The sequence below is a fragment of the Macrobrachium nipponense genome, chromosome 14 (assembly GCF_015104395.2).
Source record: "Macrobrachium nipponense isolate FS-2020 chromosome 14, ASM1510439v2, whole genome shotgun sequence".
In the NCBI taxonomy this organism is placed as follows: Eukaryota; Metazoa; Arthropoda; class Malacostraca; order Decapoda; family Palaemonidae; genus Macrobrachium; species Macrobrachium nipponense.
Window position 1 is genome coordinate 91,516,347 of NC_087207.1, and position 24,382 is coordinate 91,540,728.

The following is a 24,382-nucleotide window of genomic DNA, read 5'->3' on the forward strand; positions in this document are numbered from 1 at the left end:
ACGAGCGGCCGAGACGGATCCTGCTGCCGTGGCCGAACCCACTAACAGCAGGTGAGGAAGTGCCGGTGTTAGCCGGCACCCCTCTGGCCCCCGTAGTCTTCTTCCTTGCGGAGGGAGAAGAGACGGGTCCTGCTCCCGAAAGGAGCAGGGCGACCAGCGGAAGAACCCCCCGTCTCACCAGACGAGACGGGCCCTTAGAAGCTCCCGAAGGAGACTTCTTAGGGGGGGGGGAGGCGACCATTCTTCTTCTTAGGCAGGGGAGCCTTAGAAGAAGAAGGGAAGAGGCGGCAGACGACGACGACGAAGAAGACGATGAAAGACGACGACGACACCTTCCTCCTCTTCCTCTTCTTCTTCGTCAACCTCCTCAGGACCGACGTCAGGTCTGTCATCCAGGACGGAGCCGGGGCTGCTGTTGCCGAAGCAACAGGGCCCGGACGTACCTGTCCGAACAGACCAGCATCGGGAGCAGCGGCGCCAGGAACAGGGACAACATCAGCAGTGCGAGCATCACAGGAACGGCAGTCGAGACGGCAGGAGCAGGAACAGGAACAGCGGCGGTGGTCACGGCAGGTACGGCAGGCTTGTGTGGACGGTACAGATGGTCTAACCAGCGGCACAGACATCATCGGCACCGGTGGGAGGTCCAGGGGCGAGCTCTTCGGGCACATGAAGTCCGGTCGTGGCAACACGGCAAACCCAGGTGGCGGCATCACACTCCCCCGAGTTACGGCGACTGGCCCCTGCACCGAGTTGTGGGTGTCACAGAGACCGCGTGCTGGGTGTACACCAGGTGAGGAGGTGACGCGTAGCCAGGTGTTGTCAGGGTCGTGGTGGTGGTTGTGACCGTAGCGTGCGTAACCGCCACGGAGCCAGCGAGATGATAGAGCAGCCCCTGGACACTCGGCACGCCCTGCAGTCCCAACGACGCCCACACCTGTCCGAGGTCATCCTTCACGGCAACCGCACCTGAGGAGGCAAAAGTCGGGTGATTAGGAGGATCCTCTATTCGCTCGCGCGAAGACGAGCGGATAGAGGACCCAGAGTACAACTCTACGTGGGGTATCTAGCGCCCTCCTCCACACTCGCACATCGGCAGAGAGGAGAAGGACCTAGACACCGCCCCGAAGGGTGGGGAAGGCGCGAGACGTGGAAGTTGAGCGGGCGGCAGGAAAGAAGACGAAGTGTCCGTCACCAAAGGAGTCGCGGGGAGAGGCTTTCCGACGACTCCTTTGCAGGCCTTCGCTTCTTCCTGCCCTCATACAATGTCCACTGCGCCTCCGACCAGTTCATACAAACATCACAGGGTGGGCTCGGCCCAGGGTGCATTCGCGCCCCCGGCACCGAGCACAAAAAAACATGAGGGTCTATCTCGGGGAAAGATCTGAATTTCCACATTTGCGCCTTCGGTACCCGGGCAAAGTCTCCTTGGGGTAGCGAGGCGCGGAGATTCCAGTCATTAATGATATTCAGCGTAATTAATATGAAAAGAGAGAATACGTACTTACAATCTTTCATACACAATTACAAAACAAACAAGAAAGCAAACGACGAGCAGCGGGCAGAGAGCGAACACACACGTCCATCCACTGTGAGGCCGAAAGCAAAAGTGATTTGTTTACCTCCCAGTCGCGCGCGCGCGCCTGTCGGACAAGCAGTTAACTACCGAACCCCTTGTTCGAAAGCTTACGACCTATCCAGCTGCCGTAGTATCTTCCTATTGTAAAAGGACCCGAAGGTTTGTATGCCGTGTCGGAACAAATAAATGGGTGGGTCCTATATATAGACAACATGTGGTAGATTCTAGAAGGTGTCTGTTGATGTATTTAAGTTGTGTTGTGCGTCATAGGCTGTGACGTCATAGACAAGATGGCGGCGGCGTCGGCAGGATGTAAACAATAACACGGGCAGTAGAAAGCACGTGTTGGTGGTGTGTGGTTGGTATGGGGAGAGCTCTCTGTCTGGAGGAGTTGTTTTTTGGGTCGTAAGTCTTGTGGTGCTGGTGTTTTAAGGTTTCAGGGATTTCTGGAGTGTTACTGGAGGTGGAGAAAGAAAAGCGTTGACAGGTGGGTAGCAGTTATTCATTTTTATAGAGAACGAAAGGAAAAAAAAGTTCAGGCTAGGCCAAAATTCAAACTGGTAGCAGAGCGTGGTTGATCAAAGATGCCTGGATCCGACAGTGAACAAAGGGAGACTACTAGATGGAGAAGGGAATGTCCTAGGTTTAGCGGGATACAAGAAGAATACAAAGAATGGAAAGGTCAAGCCGAAGATTGGCTATGTTGTATGGAGAAGATACAAAATACCCGGCGATAGAAATGAGAATGAGCTTAAAAGGGAAAGCCCGAGAGCTAGTGGAAGCATTAGATAAAGATAAACTTACTGGTACAGAGGGTCCAAAGTTAATCCTAGAGAAACTAGATAAAGCCTATCTAAAAGGACTCGGTAATGGAGAATTACGGTAGAATAAAAAGATACCATTCTAATAAGAGAGAATTCTTTTTTTTAGTGAAAATAAAATTGGTCGGACTATTTAATTAGATACGAGAAGGCAGCATCTGAGTGTGAAGAGCAATAGGGGAAAGGCGCGCTTGAAGGCGAAGTCAAGGGGTATCATGTAATAGAGCAAGCAAATCTCACGAAAATCAAAACAAATGGTAGGTATACGGCTTGTGGGCAAGAAAAGCTAGAGTACGGAACAGTGTCGCAAACAATGAAAAGACTATTTGAGGGATTAGGGACTAAAGAGGAACGGGAATGGTGGGGTTCGTCAGAAGGCAATGCCAGTTCTGGGGGGAGAGGGAGGGAAAACCAAAGATATCGGGGAAGATGGAACCGAGGAAGGGTGGTAGAAATCCTATAAACAAAGAAGGGAAGGTAACAGTATGTGCAATATGCAGATCAGAAATGGCAATTGGGCTAGGGATTGTCCTCAGAATTTTCATAATAGGAAGAAAACTGAAACAAGACTAGAAGAAAATAAGGTAAAAACAAACGAAAATGGGACAGAAGAAGAAGAGGTTTATGTAGGAGAAGTTAATAAAATAGTGGAAGCATCCATGGGAGGTGGTTGGATTGCAATTTTGGACACAGGGTGTAAATCACAGTTTGCGGGGATTGTGACTAGCACGTATTGTCATGGATTTGAGTCAGGAAGAGTTGAGGAGAATGAGGGACACTAGGACAGAGTCTAATAAAGTGTTTAATTTTGGTGAGACATCTTATAAGTCTAGAGGAATAATAGAAATACCTGTGATACTAAAAAACAGAAAGTTTTATTTGAAGACGGAAATTCTGCAAGGTGATATACCCTGGCTGATAGGTAAGCAAACCATGAGTAAAATGGGTATGACCCTAAATTTGAAAGAAAATTGTGTCATAGTAGAAGTATTAGGGGGAATGAAAGTAGAGTTAAGAGAAGACGAACAGGGTCATTTAAGAGTGGCCTATAAGGATGGAGGAAGGTAGAAGAATTATTACTGGAGGGTTGGAAGGGAAAGAATCCGAGGGAAATTAAGAACACAATGAAGAAATTACATTTACAGTTTGGTCATGGAAGTGGAGATAAAAAATATGGAAGCTAACAGAGGAAGCACAATGGAGTAATGGGTTAATCGAAAAAGAAAAAGAGGAAATAAGAAAGTTACTAACGGAACTGATTAAAAAATTGTGAGGTTTTGTAAAAAAAATACAAAAGAAACCCCGCCAAACCGGTAGTAGGCTTTTCTTGGAGTAAAACGTTTCAATGAAGTCGTAGCGATGGATGTGGGAGAGATAGAAGAGAGAAAGTTCTTGGTAATAGTGGATATGGCAACGAGATATTGTTTTCAGGCCTGTTGGATAAAAGATAAGAAACCAGAAACTATAATAAAGATACTTTTTGAGTGCTGGTTTTGCTTTTATTTGGAGCACCCTCCAAAAATATTGTCAGATAATGGGGGAGAATTTCAAAATGAAAAGTAAGGAGGATGGCAGAAAAAAATGGAATATTAAAGTATTAGCCACAGCATCAGAATCTCCGTGGAGCAACGGATTATGTGAAAAGACCGTAGGCATGATCAAGGGAAGTGGCTAAGGAAGATGATGGAGGGAAGAGGAAGTAGATTGGTCCCTAGCTTTGAAATGGGTAGTGAGTGCTAGGAACTGTTTAATGAATAATGGAGGTTTCTCTCCCAACCAATTAGTATTTGGAAAAACCCTTCACTGCCTAACCTAATAGGAGAAGAAAGTTCTAGTCCTGCAAGCAGAGAAAAAGGGATGGAAGAGGTATGGTAAGGGACACACTGAATGCAATGCACAAGGACAGCCAGAAGCATTTATAAAAAATGAGTCCTGTAATAAAATAAGAATAGCGCTAAACAAAACATCAGAGAACATAAATTTGAAGAAGCAGTGGTAGGAGATGAGGTATTCTATAAGAGGGAAAATGAAAATGAATGGAGAGGACCTGCTCAGGTAGTGGGAGTATCGGGAAAACAATAATAGTCAAACATGGGGATTCTTTAAGAGAAGTAGCTAGGATACATGACAAGGTTTCAACGACGATCACCAGATACAGAAGAGATATCGGCTAGAATAGATAAATCCCATGGGGTGAAAGGTAGGTCAGATGGCCCAAATGAAGGGAAAGTAGATTGGCTGGAAGGAGAGGAGATAATGGGTGAGAGAAGGAATGCAGACACAGAGAGACTATAGAAAGAGAGGTGATAGAGGAAACAGTGGAAGATAAAAAGGGCAAAGTGGGTCAATAGAAAAGCGAGTTAATGGAAGAGATACCAAAATTCAAAAAGGGAAATAGAGTTAGGGCTATAAACAATGATACAGGACAAGTAGAAGAATGGACTATTTTAGGTCTTGCAGGAAAAAAGATCAAGCCAAGCATGGGCTGATTCGTACAATATACGAGACTCACAGTCAGGTGACAAAGGGTGGGTTAACTTGAGGGATTATAGTCAGGTAGAAAAAATTGAAGATGAAGAGGAGGTGTGGCTGGGATTTGAAAATAGAAGCATAATGGAAGCTAAAGAAAAAGAACTTCTAAGTTGGAGAGATAACCAGGTATATGAGGAGGTAATGATGTTGGACAAAAAGCTATATCTACAAGATGGGATTAGTAACTGAAAAGAAAATAAAAGGGGGGGAAAGGATATGTAAAGCAAGATTGGTAGCTAGAGGGTTTGAAGAAGAAATGGCTGAGTGGAAAAGGATGCTCCACATGCAATGCTGAAATTTTAAAATTCTGTCTAACCATAATAAAGGTGAAAAATTGGAATTGTTATACATTGGATGTCAAAACTGCATATTTACAAGGTGACGAGATACAAAGAGAAGTGTACTTGAAGCCACCAAGGGAAGATGGTTGGAGGGGATTATGGAAGTTGAAGAAAACAGTCTATGGGCTCAAGGATGCAGCAAAAGCATGGTATTGTAAAGTGGTGAAAGTAGTGAAGGAGCTTCAAGGTGAGAGAAGTAGACTAGAACCTAATATATTCTTTTGGAAAAAGAACAATAAATGGAAGGCATTTGTGTACACACGTAGATGATTTTTGCTACGGAGGAACTGAAGGATTCTTAAAGGAAACGATTGGGAGATTGAAAGGAAATTGCAAGTAGGAGAACAAGAGAGTAAAAGGTTCAAGTATATAGGAGTAGTAATAGAGCAGAAGGAGAATAGATTTTCCTTAATCAGTGGCAGTATATAAATTCCATAAGGAGAACAGAGCTAGAAGATATACGGGTAATAGAGTGCTAGAACAAAAAGAGTTAACAGAGTACAGATCAAGTGGTAGGACAGCTGAATTGGGTATCACTACACACGATGCCAGAAATATCATATGATATTAGCGAATTAAGTAAAGCATTTAAAGAAGGAACAACTCAGGATATGAAGAAACTTATTAAAAATTGTGAGAAAAACTAAGAGCATGATGGGCGAAGTTACAATAAGTGAGATGGAAGAAGAAAGGGTTTATTGGGAAGCCTATGCAGACGCTTCATTTGGAAACATAGAAGATGGCCATACTCAACTGGGTTATATTATTTCTTTGACAGATGGGAAGAGGAGAAGTCCCATATGGTGGAAGTCTAGGAAATCCAGGAGAGTGGCAAAATCCACCATTGATGGCTGAAGCCCTGAGTGTTGGGGAAGCTGTAGAAGGATTGATATATTTCAAGCATTTGTGGGAAGAGGTAGTAGGAGGGAGAAATTTAGAAGCCTTGGTTAACACTGATAGTAAAACACTAATGACCGCCATCAAATCGAGCACTGGGGGGGGGTTTTGTAAGTAGCAAGAGATTAAAAATAGATATTGCTGCAATAAGGGAAACCATTGAATCCGGGGAAATAAAGGAGGTGAGATGGATAAAAGGAAAGGAGCAAGTGGCTGATGTATTAAACCTAAAGCAGGAGTTTCAGGGGAATGTATTAGAAATTATGTAGAGGGTAAAGAGTTGGAGGACGAAGGAAATTAAGAGGGGAATACTAGGTTAGGAAACAGTCGGAGGGAGGGAGAAAGAGATAAGTGTGATATATATTGTTTATTAAGTTTATTTGGGTATAGATAAGTGTGATTATATATTGTATAATTGTTATGGGTATTTTATGCATTGTTGAAAATATGGTGGGTGTCCTATATATAGACAACATGTGGTAGATTCTAGAAGGTGTCTGTTGATGTATTTAAGTTGTGTTGTGACGTCATAGGCTGTGACGTCATAGACAAGATGGCGGCGGCGTCGGCAGGATGTAAACAATAACACGGGGCAGTAGAAAGCACGTGTTGGTGGTGTGTGGTTGGTAGGGGAGAGCTCTCTGTCTGGTAGGAGTTGTTTTTTGGGTCGTAAGTCTTGTGGTGCTGGTGTTTTAAGGTGATTTCTGGAGTGTACTGGAGTTGGAGAAAGCGTACAGGTGGGTAGATTATTCATTTTTATAGAGAAAGAAAGGAGTTAGGCTAGGCCAAAATTCAAACTACCTTCTTCCGATAGTAAGTGAAAGGAAGAAGAGAAATTACCATAACAACAAAACACGGACAAACCTTGAAGTTCCCTTGGGAATTCCCCAGCGTAAGCGTGATTTCCGGATGAATACATATCCCGTTACAGGATCAATATCACTTACGTTAAATACGTCTCATCCTCACGGTAAAATACATATCTTGTCCTCAGGCAGGTCTGAGCTAGTGTTAAAGGGCAAAAGAATGTAAATATGTTGGCATACCTTAGCCGCCGGCTCTTAACACAAGTAGAGGGGCGGTACAAAGGTCTATCACACAAAAAGGGTGGGTTGTATATTAATTGAAAAACCAAGGACAAACCTTTGTTTAGTATTAATATCAAACACCGTATATGCATAATTATTTAAATACAAAAAATAAACCAAAAGGATTCCACCGGGAAAAAAGATCAACGACCAGTCAGACGGAGCTCACAAACACACGTCTTCCTCGGAAGACGGCCGAAAGTAAAGTGGAGTGTTTACATCCGGGCCACGGTAGTTACTGCCCAACCACCTTGTTCAAGATTCAACTCCTATGGTGCCTGCAGGAACTCCATAAACAATGGCATGAACTAGTATTCTCCCAGGCCTTGTGCAAAATTTAAGTTCTGACCATCCCCATTTCATCATATTTATCTCTTTTTACCTATGTAACTTGCATAATTTCCTTTATGGTACCATTTCTGACTATTCTGCCATCTGCAACCTAATACATACTAACATTCATCTTACAGCTTTATTTTAAAATCTACACAATCTTTTAGACAACTTCATTGTCATACCATGAATTTTGTCCATATAGCAATATAGATCGTACTAGACTTTAACTATAATCCTTTGTATGCAATTCCAGTCTATTTGATTTCCAAATATTCTTCAGCCTGCTCACTGCTTGATTTGGCCTTTTTAGTCTTTCAATAAATTCAAACTCAAGAGAACTTGTACTAAGTATCATTGCTATTAAAAATGTGAAAGTGAAAGATTCAGTTTCACTAATCCCCTATCCATCTAATGTTATTTTACCCACTGTACATAATGTACGGATACCCTTTAGTTTATCCAAGTTCCATTTCTCTACACATAAGATACCTTCTATTTTAAGAAAGCTTGTAAATCTTAGGGTGTTCTACTGACTAAAAATACATCTGAAGTATAAACTTTCTTTAGCTATTGCAACCTAAACATAGAAGAACATTTTTGAATACCTTTTTCATGATAAAATCTGTGACGACCAAACAAGGAGAAATTACATTCCCTTGTAGCAACTAACTATTTACGGCAAATTCACTCAAGATACCACTGACACAGCATATATTTTGTCCATAGGAAACTTTACATATCTAACAGGATTGCCATAGTGACTCAAGACCTATAATATTGGTCTGTGGACAAAGTCAAATACCTCCTTGTGAATTCCAAGCCTCAGTAGTTTTTAAGATCTAAGGGTGGATAGAAAAAGTGTGGACAGACAGACAATGCCATCTCAATAGGTTTCTTATATAGAAAATTAAAAACAGTGACCCCACCTAGGGATTGAGTTGAGAAAAAGAACAATCTGTTCTATCTATCAGTCTATCTGAATCAGGGTTCTTGCACTACATTTCCTATTTCCTCTTCATCCTTAATATACAAACCATGAGATTCTTAATATCCCCAAATGCCTGGGATCTCGGTGCATTTCTAAATTGTACCTACCCATTGCCATAAAATATATGAATTCAGAGGCTAAATGTACTCAAGGATAGTCAGTTCCTTGTAACATGCAGTTCCTAAGTGACCAGGGCCAATGACCACTGCCATTGACTATTAGTGAAAGTGCTTAGTGCATTTCCAGCCAGCAAGAAATATATTACATCTTGGTTTGCAAAGGTCAAGGAATCGAGTTAAAAAATACTAAAAACTACAAAATAAAGCACTAACAACCCCTGATTTTTCGTCTATTGTACAAATATAAACCTTGCAATTCTAAATGATGCTACTGACACTTACCTTTCTGTCAGGACAGTCAACTCTCTTGTGTCCTTCCTTTCCACAACTGTGGCACAAGAAGCTCTTGACTGTATTCTCTGCATTTCCACACTTGTGGTCCTGTGGCTGACACTTTTGACATCCTGAACAATGATTCCAAGAAGGTTTCACGCACTTGTTACAATCATCACAGTGTTTATATGTCCTCCCATCCTGAAAATTCATTAAATAAAAAAATCTTGTTGCATAAAAATATTTATATATTTCAAAACAAAATATGTATAATCAATCTCCATAAAGTTGTTTAATATCTTTTCTAAGAGCAACATTAGTAATTCAGTGACAGAAACTCATGATGGATACAACAGATGCTATAAATATTCTAAACAAGACTGATAGTAGAATGAAGAAGGATGATGGTTTAGCTTTAATGATTATATGGAGATATATAGCACAAATTAAAAATATTTTCACTCCACACATGAGCAAACTCACCTTAGACATGCAGCCTTTACATTTATTACAGTGTTTATTTGTAGACTGGACCCATCTGTCGCAAATATCACACAATCTATATCCTTTATTTTCTGGTAATGCAAACAAAGAGGGGCGATCGTTGACAAAAACTCTGACTGCAGATCCTTGGGCCATGCCCTTTGGTCCTGAAGAAAATAGAAATATAAGTATTGCATACAGCATATCATATTTTTAGATAAATTGGTATTTTTCCTTGGTATATGAACAATAGCCTTTCACATTGTAATATTCCACAACAAGGGCTGGAAACAATGAAACTAGCAACATGGTAGTTAATTTATGTCATCCATTCACCAGCTAAAAAACTAACACTGTTGCTTTGGTTTGTATGCCTAGGAAAAACAAAAATTTCTTTGATAATTTAGTACTTGTTCCTTGGAAATACAACCTCAAACCATTGCCCTTATCATAAGAGACTGGTTCTTAGGTGGGAGGGCAGTCAAGTTGAATCTCACCCAGAAATGTCATGTTCTGCCAAGATAGTGAGCAGGGGGCCAATGACTGTCTTCCTTGCAAGAACGATAAAGCTCTGAGCCAGGGTGAGATGTGTTTGTATTGTCCCTCTACGGAAAAAACTTTAGAGAACCACATGCTGCCCTAAAGAAAAGGTAGCACAAGTGCAGAAGAGAGATACTAGAATCTGGATTAATCATAAAACAAGGAGTTCAGATTATAGTTCTACAACCAGCCAATTCCATTGGTAAAGCAGAGAGCAGGCATTACATCTTATGAGCTGAAGCTCTAAGATGGGACACTCTATTGTGTAGCTTACAATAAAACTGCCTCATACTAAAAACAAACAACATAAATTTTAATCAGCCTTGGATAGCTATCTGGATTGTCTGCCCCTTTACGTAACAAGGCACTCACATAATACTACTTCAGCTACCTCTCTCCACTCCCCCATGCACCTTTTATCCTACTGTCAAACTTTTCAGCCTCATGTCCTCCCTCTTGGCTTAAAGTAGATCCTCTCCTCACGTCCTCCCCCTTGGCTTAAAGTAGATCATAAGTATTTACACTTTTCCACCTATTATATAATCAAGCCTCTTCTTTCTTGCATTACTATTCTGCCTGTATCTTCCCTACTGCTCACCAAAACCTCTATTTTACTTGTTCACTTCCACCTTTAAGCCACCCCTCTCTAAAGACTCCTGCCAGAGAGGGGTGGCTTAAAGGTGATGGTGGTAAAGCATTACTGAAAATAGTATAGAATAGGTCAAGTTTAAAGAATAGAAGTTGCCTTTGTATCCCTATACTGACCTGAAGAGTATAATGGATGATTATCATAATCCACTTGATAATCCAACATCACAAAGTTTGGCAGCTGTCCTAGGACCTGGGGCTCCATGAAGTATGGGAAAATGAAGAAAACTGAAAGAAAAAATATAAATAAAAAGTCAAAAGACAAAGTGGAATAATGTATCATACATACTGAATAACAGCAAAAATCCAGTGGAATACCACATAGAAAAGTAGCACAAAAGAAATATTTACAATTAATAAAACTATGAAAAACAACCTATGAAATCTTAACTTACAAGGCTTACATCCCTGGGAAAATATTCAAGTCAAAACTAAATAAAGGTCTAAACTATTACTAACAGTTTAACCACACATTGATTTACCATCTTTTACCCTTTCACGGTTGAAGTTTATCTAGCCAAGGCAGTTTTACTTTTCCTTCATCTTTTTCAATCATAAAAACTACATACAGGTCAAACACTGAATTATGTGGATCTGAAAACATGGCTAAAACTTTTCCAAAAATATTTCCGGAACTTTCAAACTGCTAAAAAATAAAGAGAGATAGCTATAAACATTTTTTGGTAAACTAAATGAATGCCACCAATAAAATTCAATTTGGAAAAGGATAATCATAGTAGCCTATCCCTTTTATACAGCCCAATATATAAGGTATTATCAAACTTGAATATCATTCACAAAAACTTGCCAGTGTCTGTAAGTAGATATAAATTGTAGTACTGGTCAATGCAACAAAGTAAAGAAATCAGTTTCAATATCACGTTTGTAAGAGCATTATGTACTGTACTTCCCAGGACAGAAGATGCATCCAATTATGACTAACAAAATTTTGAGAAAAAAAAAAAAATCTATAAACATTACACTAAGGTGGCAACATTCAAGGATTTTTTGTTTTTTTAGTGCACTGCATTCATTTAAATCACCGTTATTATACATTTATGAAGATCATCTTGAAATCTAATATTTTCACGAGAATAATAAATTTCTTCTACATTCTTGATATTTAAAATTGAAGTTTCAGTCTACTGTATGAGATGGAAGAATATTTGTACATTTTGGGAAAAATTCTACAAGATCACGGATGCACACCTCACCAGATTAGCTTTACCAGACCACTAAGCTGATGAACAGCTCTCCTAGGGCTGGCCCGAAGGATTAGATATTTTTTACGTGGCTAAGAACTAATTGGTTACCTAGCGACGGGACCTACAGCTTATTGTGGGATCTGAACTGCATTATATCGCAAAATTAATTTCTAATCACCAGAAATAAATTCCTCTGGTTCCTTATTGGCTGAGTGGAGATCGAACTCCCAACTACCGAATCGATAACCCACTCGTCCCAACGAGCACAACACCCAGAGGAAGGTAAATCAATTTGGGGAAGTTTTCAAAGACAGCAAATTCCAAAGGAAGTTAAGGGTTAAGGCTTACCATCACTTCTTTAGTTTTCTAGCTTTTTAGCAATTTTCTTTAATAAGTGGTATGGGCTTACGTCGCACTTCAGGAACAGAACTCCGATCATAAACTCGGGAATGCCTGTAGAATCTTATCGAATGGTTGAGAGTACTTTATTAATATTTTAGTTTATATTTTTTCAGAAGGAAAACAAACTCAGAAGGAAAACAAACATTAAATCTTCACTAATAATTCATCTGGGATATTCCGAGAATCAATGTACGTATTCAAGTTCAAAACCAAAACCTACATAAGTTAATTTTTTTACTATTCTCTACCTCTACAATTGCTGTACATATATGGTATTATTCGAATACATGAAACATTTCACCAGTTCCTGGTGGGAAACAGGTGATTACAGAGACAGTCCTAGCGTGTTAGCCATGTGTCACTTTTTTATACTGTAAGCCGATCACACCTAATGGCACATTATACAAGTGAACTTTCATAGATTAGGTAAGATTCATTCCAATAAATATCTAAATTGGATTACCAAACATACCAGATAAGCACAACTAATACTAACATGTATAACATAAAAAGAATTAAAATTTATAAATGAAATGGAAACATACTTATCAATCCTTTGAGATTTTGGAGGTCACAACATTTTCTGTGGCAAATCAAACTGACCAATTATGGACATATTTTTATTGTTTGCTTAGAATTTATTTTTCATAATTAAAAATGATTTGGTGTTTCAGTAAATTACAACACTGGAATTTGAAGAATTGGGAATTGAATTACAATGCATGATGTCACCTGAATCTCAGAGGGTTAACAAATGAAGAATATTAATTAAATACTTTTAGTTCACAAACCTGACAGCTGATTTTCTTCAGACAACTTATTAGCTACTCTCCATTCTTTCTGAATAGTAAGCAAATTGTGCGCCAGTAACTCCATTCTGCCACCAAATGGAGGGTCTGCTACCACCACCAACTCTGAAAAAAATAAAATGATCTGGGTTAGCAAACAATGTACATTACATATACATATTTAAATTCTGTAACTATGTCATCCACAAGAGTTACAACAACCACAATATTAAATACTGTACACTATATAATACCATTTACTACTGGTAACTCAAATATTAATTGAACCAGAATCAGAAGACCAATTAAGAATCACATCAAGGTAGCTCAAAAACAATGATATATTTGAGATTTAAATATCTATGGGAATACTTGAACTTTCAAAAAATTAACTAATATTATAAATTATCATATACTCAATGTTCCTTAAAAATTGTTATTGCAATGTTAAAATGATATTGTTATGTTACAATAAAGTTTCATACATACTTACCTGGCAGATATATACATAGCTAAGACTCCGTCGTCCCCGACAGAAATTCAAATTTCGCGCCACTCAGCTACAGGTAGGTCAGGTGATCTACCGGCCTGCCTGGGCGGCAGGACTAGGAACCATCCCCGTTTTCTATCATATTTTCTCTCTTCCACCTGTCTCCTGCGGGGAGGCTGGGTGGGCCTTTAATTGTATATATCTGCCAGGTAAGTATGTATGAAACTTTATTGTAACATAATATCATTTTCATACAATCAACTTACCTGTCAGATATATACATAGCTGATTGGCACCCTTCGGTGGAGGGTAAGAGACAGCTTCTATATGGAATAGACAGGTAAACAACATATGTTGTAGGTATAAATAAAACCTTGGTTCCTACCTGATAGGTGGTAGACTTCGTGGGTGTTTGCCCAGTAGTCTGCATCACCTCAAGAAACTTAGCGAGATATATGATCTATGGCCAAGAGTTCTTGTGGGTCTGCCGATGGGGTCTTATCCGCTTACTCGGCAGAGCCTAAAAGGACTTTGTCAATGGGTGCTGATCCACTTATATGACAATACACCTTATGAAGGAGCACACAAAACCAATCCCGACCACCTGATCCTAACCATATGTTAGAACTAAAGGATTTTTTTTTTTTGGTTTCCGGAGTTATCCCACGAACTCGTCACAACAACCGTAACTCAAAACCACTACACACACATACATAATTTTCAAAAAAAATTATACTCATCTAATTGGATATGACAAGCGTCTCTTACTGAACAACACAGACGGCCGCCCGTGCTAGCCTAAGTCCTCCATTGTTCGAAGAGACTCTCGACCATATCCGAAAAGAAGAAAAGTATATATATTTAAGGATTGGTGTCGGCTCCCGTACCAGAATCGTATCCGCCGATACGAAAGGACCTAGAGAAAAACACTTCTCATATGTCACACGCACGTCTTTCAAGTAATGAGATGCAAATACTGAGTTGCATCTCCAAAAGTCGTATCTATGATGTTTTAAGCGACATATTCTTATGAAACGAGAGAGACGTCGCTATAGCTCTCACTTCATGAGCTTTTACTCTCAACAGTTGTAACTGTTCGTCAGGACAGGCCTTATGAGCGTCTGTAATGACGTTTCTTACAAAGAATGCCAGCGCATTCTTGGACATCAGTCTTGTGGGGTCTTTTACCGCGCACCAAAGACCTTGTCTAGAGCCTCCCATTTGATGCTTTCTCTGAAGGTAGAACTTCAGAGCTCTAACAGGGCATAGAGACCTCTCTGCTTCTCCTGCCTACGAGACTCGACATGCCTTTGACTTCGAATGACTTAGGCCAGGGATTATGTAGGATTCTCGTTTTTCGCTAAAAACAGGGGTCTTAAACGAGCAAAATCGCTGAGTCTCCCTTGAATCCTACTTTATCCTGCAGAGCATGCAATTCACTAATTCTCTTTGCCGTAGCTAAAGATAATAGGAATAGGCATTTTCGGGTAATGTCTCTAAACGATGCCCGATGAGGAGGTTCGAATCTTTCCGATGACAGATACTTTAGGACTACGTCTAGGTTCCAGTTCGGAGGTACTGGTTCCTTAGACTTTGAAGTCTCAAAAGACCTTATGAGATCGTGGAGATCTTTATTATCTGCCAGATCTAAGCCTCTGTTCCTGAATACAGCCGAGAGCATACTTCTGTATCCCTTTATTGTGGATACGGCTAGATGAGATTTTTCTCTCAGGAATAGCAGGAAATCAGCAATTTCCGCTATAGAGGTAGTGGAGGAGGACAACTTCTTGGATCTACACCACCTTCTAAATACCTCCCACTTTGATTGGTATACTTTCGTAGTGGAGGTTCTGCGTGCTCTCGCGATCGCGCTTGCCACTTCGCAAGAAAAGCCTCTCGCTCTGACAAGTCTTTCGATAGTCGAAAGGCAGTCAGAGCGAGAGCGGGGAGGTTTTGGTGGTACCTCTTGAAGTGTGGTTGTCTGAGAAGATCCATCCTTCTTGGTAGGGATCTTGGAAAATCTACGATCCACTCTACCACCTTCCAGTGGAAACCATTCCTGGGCCGGCCAAAAGGGGGCTATTAACGTCATCCTCGTCTCTTTTGACGCCACAAACTTTTTCATTACTAACCCCAGGATTTTGAATGGGGGAAAAGCATATACGTCTACTCGAGACCAATTTAGCAGGAAGGCGGTCTACCATAAGAGCTCTTGGATCTTCCACGACCGAGCAAAAAACTGGGAGCCTTTTTGAGATGAATGTTGCGAAGAGATCCACATGAGGAGTTCCCCACAGAGACCAGAGATCGAGACACACTTCCTCGTGTAGTGTCCATTCTGTATGAAGGACCTGGTTCCTCCTGCTGAGCCTGTCCGCCCTCACATTCCTTACTCCCTGTACGAACCTTGTCAGCAGGGAGATGTTCCTGTGAGACGTCCAAAGTAATAGGTCTCTCGTGAGCTCGTAAAGGAACGAGGAGTGCGTCCCTCCCTGTTTCCGAATGTAGGCAAGTGCGGTGGTGTTGTCCACGTTTACTTGCACTACCTTGTTTGACACCAGAGGTTCTAGGCTCTTCAAGGCCAGATGTACGGCGAAGAGCTCTTTGCAGTTTATGTGCCAAGACACCTGTGCTGGTTCCCAGGTGCCTGACACTTCCTCTGAGCCTAATGTCGCTCCCCAACCTCTCTCCGACGCGTCGGAGAACAACACTAGGTCTGGGTTCTGTGTTCTTAGAGAGATCCCTTTGTTCTCTTCCAGAGGGAGCAACCACCACTGTAGGTGTGACTTTATCTCCACTGGAATGGGAAAAACGTCCGACAGTTGTCCGGTTTTCCAGCTCCAAGACCTCTTGAGGAAGAATTGAAGCGGACGTATATGAAGTCTTCCTAGAGGGAAGAATTGTTCTAGCGAGGAAAGCGTCCCCAGAAGGCTCAACCATTCCCTCGCCGACGTTTGTTGCTTCTCTAAGAAGAGAGAGACTATCCGCAAACCTTTTGCGATTCTCTCTTGGCGAAGGAAAAACTCGAAAAAACCAAAACCCGAGAATCCATCCAATCCCAGATAGACTAGGTCTTGTCTGGGGGTCAGCTGAGACTTCTCGAGGTTCACAAGCAATCCCAACGCTTTGATTAAATCCAGAGTTAACTTTAGGTCCCCAAGCACTGTCTCTCCGATCTGGCCCTGATGAGCCAGTCGTCCAGATACATAGAGACATTCACTCCTTTGAGGTGAAGAAACCTCGCCACATTCTTCATCAGGCTTGTGAAGACCTGAGGAGCTGTGGACAGGCCGAAACACAAGGCTCTGAACTGAAAGATCCTTCCCCCCGTCATGAAACGGAGGTACTTCTTCGATGAAGGGTGGATCGGGACGTGAAAGTAGGCGTCCTGGAGATCTAAAGACACCATCCAATCTCCCTGTCGTAATGACGCCATGACTGAAGCAGAAGTCTCCATGGAGAACTTCTCCTTCTGAACAAATTTGTTCAGAGAGCTGACGTCCAGTACTGGTCTCCAGCTTTCCCCCGAGGCTTTTCGCCACTAGAAAAAGGCGATTGTAAAAACCCCGGGGAGTGTTGATCCCGTACCAATTCTATCGCTCTCTGTCCCACATTTGTTCCACCATCGATCGAAGAGTATCCCTCAGCACAGGATCCTTGTATTTGGCTGATAGTTCCCTTGGTATTGACGTTAGGGGAGGAGTGTTCAGGAAAGGGATACGATATCCCCTCCTTAAGATCGCCAAAGATGACGCGTCTGCATTTATCAGTGTCCAGGCTTCCACAAATCCCAGGAGCCTGGCACCTACTGGTGCTTGGAGGAGAGAATCTTCATTTTCCCTTCTTAAAGGGACGAAAAGCAGATCTACCTCTCTTCTCTGGAGCCTTCCTCCTTGTGGAAGGTCTGGAGGTCGGACCACCTCGAAAGGGCTGCACCGTTGTACTGGGTCCTTTCTTGTCCGATGCAGCAACAGGTTTCTTCTTTCTTGCTGACTGCGTCAGCAGATCCTGAGTTGCCTTCTCAGTTAAAGAATGCGCAATGTCCTTTACTAACTGAGAAGGGAACAAAAAGTCAGATAGAGGCGCATATAGAAGTGCTGCTCTCTGAGCATGTGAGACTGCCTTTGTTAAGAAGGCGCCATATACAGTCCTTTTCTTTAAAAGACCTGCCCCACCAAAACAAAGAGGAGATTTCAAAAGATCCATCCTGTACCGCCTTGTCAATACAAGACAATATGCATAACAAGGCTTCAGGTTCGATTCCTTCCGAATCATGGGCTTTCTTGGACATCACCCCAAGGGACCAATCTAAGAAGTTAAAAACTTCCAATACACGAAAGAGTCCCTTGAGGAGATGATCCAGTTCCGAAATTCCCCACGTAATCCGTGCAGAATTGAGACTTTGACGCCGTGAAGCGTCAACCAAAGTCGAAAATCTTTTTCGGTTGTAGAAGGGAGAGCAATACCCATATTCTCTCCCGTCTGATACCAAATGCCTCTTTTCCCAGCCAATCTTGCTGGAGCATGCAGAAGACTGTCCTCACTAAGTCTTTCTTAGACTTCATCCATGAGTCTAAGGAATGTAATGCTCTCTTCATCGATATGGTGGGGTTTCATTTTGGGGGGGGAGAAAAGACGAAGACTTCTTCGTCTTAGCACTGGAAAAGAGCGAGCGGAGAAGGAGGAGCGGCAGGCGTCAACTCGTCTCCGTACTCCTCAAGAAGTAGGGTAGTCAACACCTTATAGTTAGACAGACCTTCTCTTCCACTATATTCGTCATCCGAGTTTTCCTCTAACTACGGATCTACATGCGTCTCCGCTCTCCTTTCCGAACGTTCTTCTTCTTGAGGAGACAAACTCCTAATAGGAGAGGGGCTAAGGGAATGATAATCCTTCCTCTTTCCCGTTCTAATAGTCTTGGAAGGCGTCATAAGCTTCGGCTTCTCTAGAATTTTAGAAGACGCTTCACGCTTACATGACGCTTCCCGTTCGCCAAGCGTCATGGATGACGTCTTTTGCTGACGTCTCGATGACGCTTTCGCGCTGGGAAGACGCTCCGCTCTCCAAAGGCGTCCTACTTGGCGTCATAATATTGGACGGAGCGTCATGTCTATGCTCCGTTTCCAATGACGCTTCGCGTCTAAAAGACGTCTTACGTCTCTCTGGCGTTACGAAACTCTCGTAAGCACCTGTTCTCGCTCTCGAACTAGACGCTTCTGTAAGACGTTTAGCCGTTTCCCGTCTGTATGACGCTTCTCGTTGAACAGGTGAGAGAGGACGAGACTTCTTAATTGGAAGCGTCACGTCCTTCCGACGTGGCGCTAAAACTCCCACTAGAGATGACAGTTGCTCTTGAACTGCCATAATGATCTTTCTTGACGCTTCTCCCACGTCCAGTGCATGACGTCTTTCGTCATCACTCGGGGGAGAAGAAGGAAAGGGTACTTCCGCGTACACTTCAGGTGACGCTGACGCCCCCTTCGCTTGCGTCATCTGAGAAAGGCTCTGGACTAGAATCTATGTCAGGCTTCATATGACGCTTCAGCGGTCTCGACAAGTTCGATTCCTTCCACCCTCGTTTAGGTGAGGGGGGGGAGAGGGAGAGGACAGAGAAACACTCGCGAAGGACGCTTTTTCTATAGCGCCCTTGAGCCGCCTGCCACGAAGCAGAGCTAGCTGAAGGGACGTCTGACCGTTGGGGATTCCACGACCTCCTTAAGGCTTTCGACTTTCCTTCTCCTCTGGGCATGGGAGCTTGGAAGAGGTCTAGGCCTGGGAGCGTCGCAGGGACGATCAAACGCCCCCTCCACAACACTGGGAGAACTCACTTCACTGAAATGCTCACTTTCACTAGCCTTACCTTTGAAGTCAGCCATCTTGGACTTCATGTCTCTAATTGTAGCTTTCAGATTGGCGATTTCCGATGCCGAATCCGAAAAAGCACTCTGAGAATGAGATACATAGGGAGAATCTACATCAGTAGGATTAGAATTATCCGTGAAAGGCTCAATAGGCCTTGAACTCACACCTTTCAATCGTCTAATTCTATCCCTCTCTAACTTCTTCAAATAAGAAGTCAAAGTCTTCCACTCTTCTGCATTCAATCCCTCGCATTCCTTACAAGTATTAATAGCAGAACACTGAACCCCCCTACATTTACGGCATACAGTGTGAGGATCAACCGAAGCTTTCGGTATCCTCACCCTGCAGCCTACATTCACACACCATTCTCACACTCACATTTGAATCAGACATACTGAGAAAAATCCAAAAGAGTTATTCCAAAAACAGTCCACAGTAGCGAATGCCAAAACACGATCCAGATACGTCACCAAAAAGCCGAAAAACGATGATCAAAGGATGAAATATGAATCTAAGTCAGGAGGTAATAGCAACAATGTTGATACCACCGGCGACAGAGAAAATATGATAGAAAACGGGGATGGTTCCTAGTCCTGCCGCCCAGGGCAGGCCGGTAGATCACCTGACCTACCTGTAGCGAGTGGCTGCGAAATTTGAATTTCTGTCGGGGACGACGGAGTCTTAGCTATGTATATATCTGACAGGTAAGTTGATTGTATGAAATTTTATCTTCTGAAATGTTATAACACCTTTTCAACACACAAGTTTTAGAATTCTCTAATGAATTAATATGAACAATTAATGCTCGCAGACAAAAATTTCCACCTTGAATATTGATGGTGACATAAATATGCAATTTACTGTAGTTTAAGCACTACACAGATAAAAATTGACACAACACACAGAAAGGACATGAAATAGCCCTGTGTATGTGTGGTTATTTTTTACGTGTTAGTTCTAAGGTGTACAATGTAGTTACGGAATGTAATGTACTTGCTATATACAGGCACTTCTCATTTAATGACATACTTGTTTCATGACAACTCAGAGCTACAATGACAACATGAAGAGAGAGAGAGAGGAAAAACCATAATATGAAAATAAAAACATTGCCAATGTTGGCCAAGAGCAAGGCTATTCAGTGCCAATAATCTAGCCTGGCCTAGGTTTTGAAAACCTTGAAATTTATGGCTAAAACAATAAATAAGGCTTTAATATGATATTGTTATGATACAATAAAGTTTGTTCATACTTACCTGGCAGATATATATATAGCTGTATTTTCTGAAGTACGACAGAATTTTAAAAACCTCCGGCACACGCAGTGGTCGGCCAGGTGGTTAGTACCCATTCCCGCCTCCCAGCGGGTATCAGGAACCATTCCCGTTTTCTATTCATAATTTTTATTTCCACTGTCCCTGAGGGGAGGTGGGTGGGTACTTGATTATATATTCTGCCAGGTAAGTATGAACAAACTTTATTGTATCATAACAATATCATTTTGTTCAATGAAACATTACCTGTCAGATATATATATAGCTGAATCCCACCGTTGGAGGTGGGAAGGGACAGAATAGAAGGATTTGGGAAACAAATGCATGCAGATGATTTACATCTTGGTTCCACCTGTTAGCATAGCTGGCTTCGTGGTTATTGCCACGTAAGTCTGCTTGTGCTACTAGAGTTGCCAGCGAGGTAGAGACCTATATAGCTGGTGCACTCCAGATGATCTGTCAACAGGGGCGAGACCACGACGTGACTAGACCATATTGACCATACCATGAGGGCTAAGAAGTAAAATAAAATATATATATAATATATATATCACCACCTGACCAACCTAGCCAAAGTTTAAAGGTGTGTTAAAACTAAAGGCTTAAGAGTTAAGAAGCGCCGTTGTCGGCCACTCAACAACTAAATTAAGAGCTCTTCCTAACCATTTTCTACAGGATAGGATAAGTGGTACTTCTTGCCCCCAAGATTGTGTCTGCATACACGTATGCCCTAGCGAGCAGCAGATCTCATATGCCATCTTCACATCTCGCAGGAAGTGTGAACTGAACACAGAGTTGCTTCGCTAAAACATGGTACTCAGGATGTTGCTGAGTGCCATGCTCTGTTGAAATGCTTCCGAGGCCGCGCCCTCACCTCGTGAGCATTCAGATCAAAAGATTTCAAATCTTTGTGCAAACACAATGAAGGAGTATTTTTGAAAGAACTCCTTAACACTAAAGCCAGGGGTTTTCTTCGATATGGGCAAGTCTGGTCTTTTCGGAACACTGCAGATTGCCGAATGACTTCGACTTTCTTGAGTTTTATGTAGATAAAACTTGAGAGACCCGACAGGGCACAGGACTCTCTTTGGCTCCTGCCCACTAACTTGTGCCATCCTTGATTCCAAGCTCCTGGCCCAAGGACAAGAAGGGTTTCCATTCTTAGGCCACAACGGAAGGCTTAGAGAGCACACCACCTTGTGTTCTCTAAAGCCAAAACTTGTGACAATGGCTTAAAATCTCACTAACCCTCTTTGTCGTATCTAGGGTGGTTAGAAGAAGGCCTTCCTGATCACATGCAAGAAGTTAACAGGTAGGAGAGGTTCGAATGCTTTGACCTCAAGAACTTCAGACTAAGTCTAAGTTCCATATTGAAAGCTTCGATCTGGACATGCACAGTCAGTCCGTCTGTACTAAAGTCAGGTGACCGACCAGTTGACCAGTCAGACGAATCAAGGACAGCAAGGCTGTACCCTGAAGACCATAAGGCGCTATTCTTCGCTGAAGGATGAGTGTCTGGACTGCCTGGGCGATTCAATCTAAGCAAACCTTGGGGGGTGTATCAACGCAACCCAACGTCATCAACGAATCAACTCCTGAGCAACTCCTGACTCGAGCTTCTGGTGCCAGGAGAAAGGAGCGAGGAGCAAAAAGGCGATTCAGTCCCGAAGGACGAATGCCTGACAGTCCAACCTGGTCTCATGTTACACGATCATCGGGGGTGTATAAACGCAACCGACTTCGTCAACAAGAAACTTAGGGCTACTATATGTCGCCTGATCTCGCACGAGAGTCTGACTCCGAGAAAACAGGCGAGACAAAAAGTAGATGGTGAGCGAGTTTCGAGATTCCACAGAACTCAAAGATCGAGAAGGGCTTTGTTGTTTGACAGAAGCAAATCTCTGAGCCCAAAGGCCGTCAACAACATATTTGCGTATTCTTTAATAGTTGTGACTGCCAGCTTATCCCATTCTTCAGACGGAAAGGGAAGACGGTAATCTTATTCCTGTAAACATCTCGATAGTCTGAACGTAGTCAGACTCAGAGCGGAGAGGTTATAGGTACCTTTCGAGTTAGAGTAGACCGACTCTCTCAGAAAAGGTCCTTGGAAAGTGAACTAGGCGTAAGGACGGGTGACCTCTGGTGAATTCCAGGATCCTGAAGGCCAACATGGGGCGATCAGCGTCATTGTCGCTCCCTGTGACGTCATAAATCATCTTATTACATTTCCTAAGCGTTTGAAAAAGGGGAAAAGAGACTAAACATCCATCCCCGTTCAATATCATAGGATGGCGTTTAATGGTACCGATCCCGGATCGAGAATAAGGGAGCAGAGAAGAAGAAGCCTCTTCGTCCTCAACATAGCGAAGAGATGAATGAAAGGACGTCCCTAAAGTCTCCACAACTCTCAACATACTTCTAAAGAAAGATTCCACTCGGAAGTCAGTAGTTGCTGCCATCGATCGAGACGATTCGTACGGACTTTTGCAATCCTGTAACGAACCTCTAGAGGATCGTTACATTCTAAGCCTGTTGTTATAATAGGCTCTTTCTCGTAAACTCGAACAGGGACCGAGAGAAGATACTTCTTAAGATATGAGAGAGCTGTGGAATATCAGAGTTGATCTGGACCACTGGTTCCAAAAACTCGTTTCGAGGACTGGAGGGACGACCGAATTGCTTCTACTTCTTTCAGATTATGATCCAGGACATCTGAAACTCTATCCAGATGTCCGGCACCTTCTTTCTATCACCTCAGGTGAAACTTGACGCACTGAGAGATGTTCAGAATCATTCCTAGATCTTGAATAAAATTTCAGTTTCCCGTTAGGAAAAAACTGTAGAGGTCTGAATTGCAGTATATTTAGGGAAACAAACTTCTTCAGGAAGGAAATGGTCCCTCAGCAAGCTCATCCCTTCCCCTCCCCGAGTATGCTTCTTCCCTAATAAGGCTGCGCTTTGCCTAAGCAGGAGAGCATATAATAGTGCAATGTTGCGGTAGACTCGTAGTCCTATACCGTGCGGTAACGAGCACCGAAAGGATTAAGAGATATCTCTGTTGAACATAGTAAGGCAAACGAATGCAATGTTTATTCATTCATGTAAGAAATCCCCTCAATCTTAGGCTAAAGTCCGTGATTGTAGGGCAGAGATACAGTTAGTCAGTCAATCCCGTAGGAGAGACAGACGTAAACTACCGTGGATGACAGCGAACGAGCTGGGACTGGCTCGGTTGGACTGGAGTGGACAGTGACAGCAGCAGCTTACATTCGTCGTCTCTTACCGTTATGCGTGGGTTGCCAGCTACTCTAATCTACGAAGAAATAGGTCCGTTATTTTTGAGCAGAAAGAGACTCTCAAGCTGGTATATTTAAGCGAAACAGAAAACGCTAAATATATATAAGTGAGTTTGTGTCGTCAGAACACTATCATACAACGGTAAAAGAAAAATCGGAAACTCCTGTAGGCTGCAGGGAGTAACGATTAAATGCCTTAAAATAGACAATAGACCTCTCGGTTGTCATCCGAAGAGGTAACTACAGCAGGCGTATATGACTTGAACCAACCAGTAGTAAAATAAATTGTTATGATGCAATAAAAGTTTGTTCATACTTACCTGGCAGACATATCTATAGCTGAATTCGGAAACACAGCTACATACATATCTGACAGGCAAGTTTATTGAACAAATCTTAGAGAATCGAAGCGGATAGCTC

The 24,382-nt window shown here is 42.4% G+C and overlaps 1 protein-coding gene across 1 annotated transcript in view; it reads right to left on the minus strand.

The window, feature by feature from the left end:
• The window catches only part of LOC135226305 (rRNA N6-adenosine-methyltransferase ZCCHC4-like), a 109,705-nt gene that overhangs the window by 23,793 nt on the left and 61,530 nt on the right, over positions 1–24,382 (minus strand). The window contains exons 6-9 of the mRNA XM_064265745.1: positions 13,044–13,166; positions 10,763–10,873; positions 9,458–9,624; positions 8,984–9,175 (exon numbers count right to left, since the gene is read on the minus strand). Of these exons, the coding sequence (XP_064121815.1) occupies positions 8,984–9,175; positions 9,458–9,624; positions 10,763–10,873; positions 13,044–13,166 (593 nt within the window). The remainder of the gene's footprint in view (positions 1–8,983; positions 9,176–9,457; positions 9,625–10,762; positions 10,874–13,043; positions 13,167–24,382) is intronic.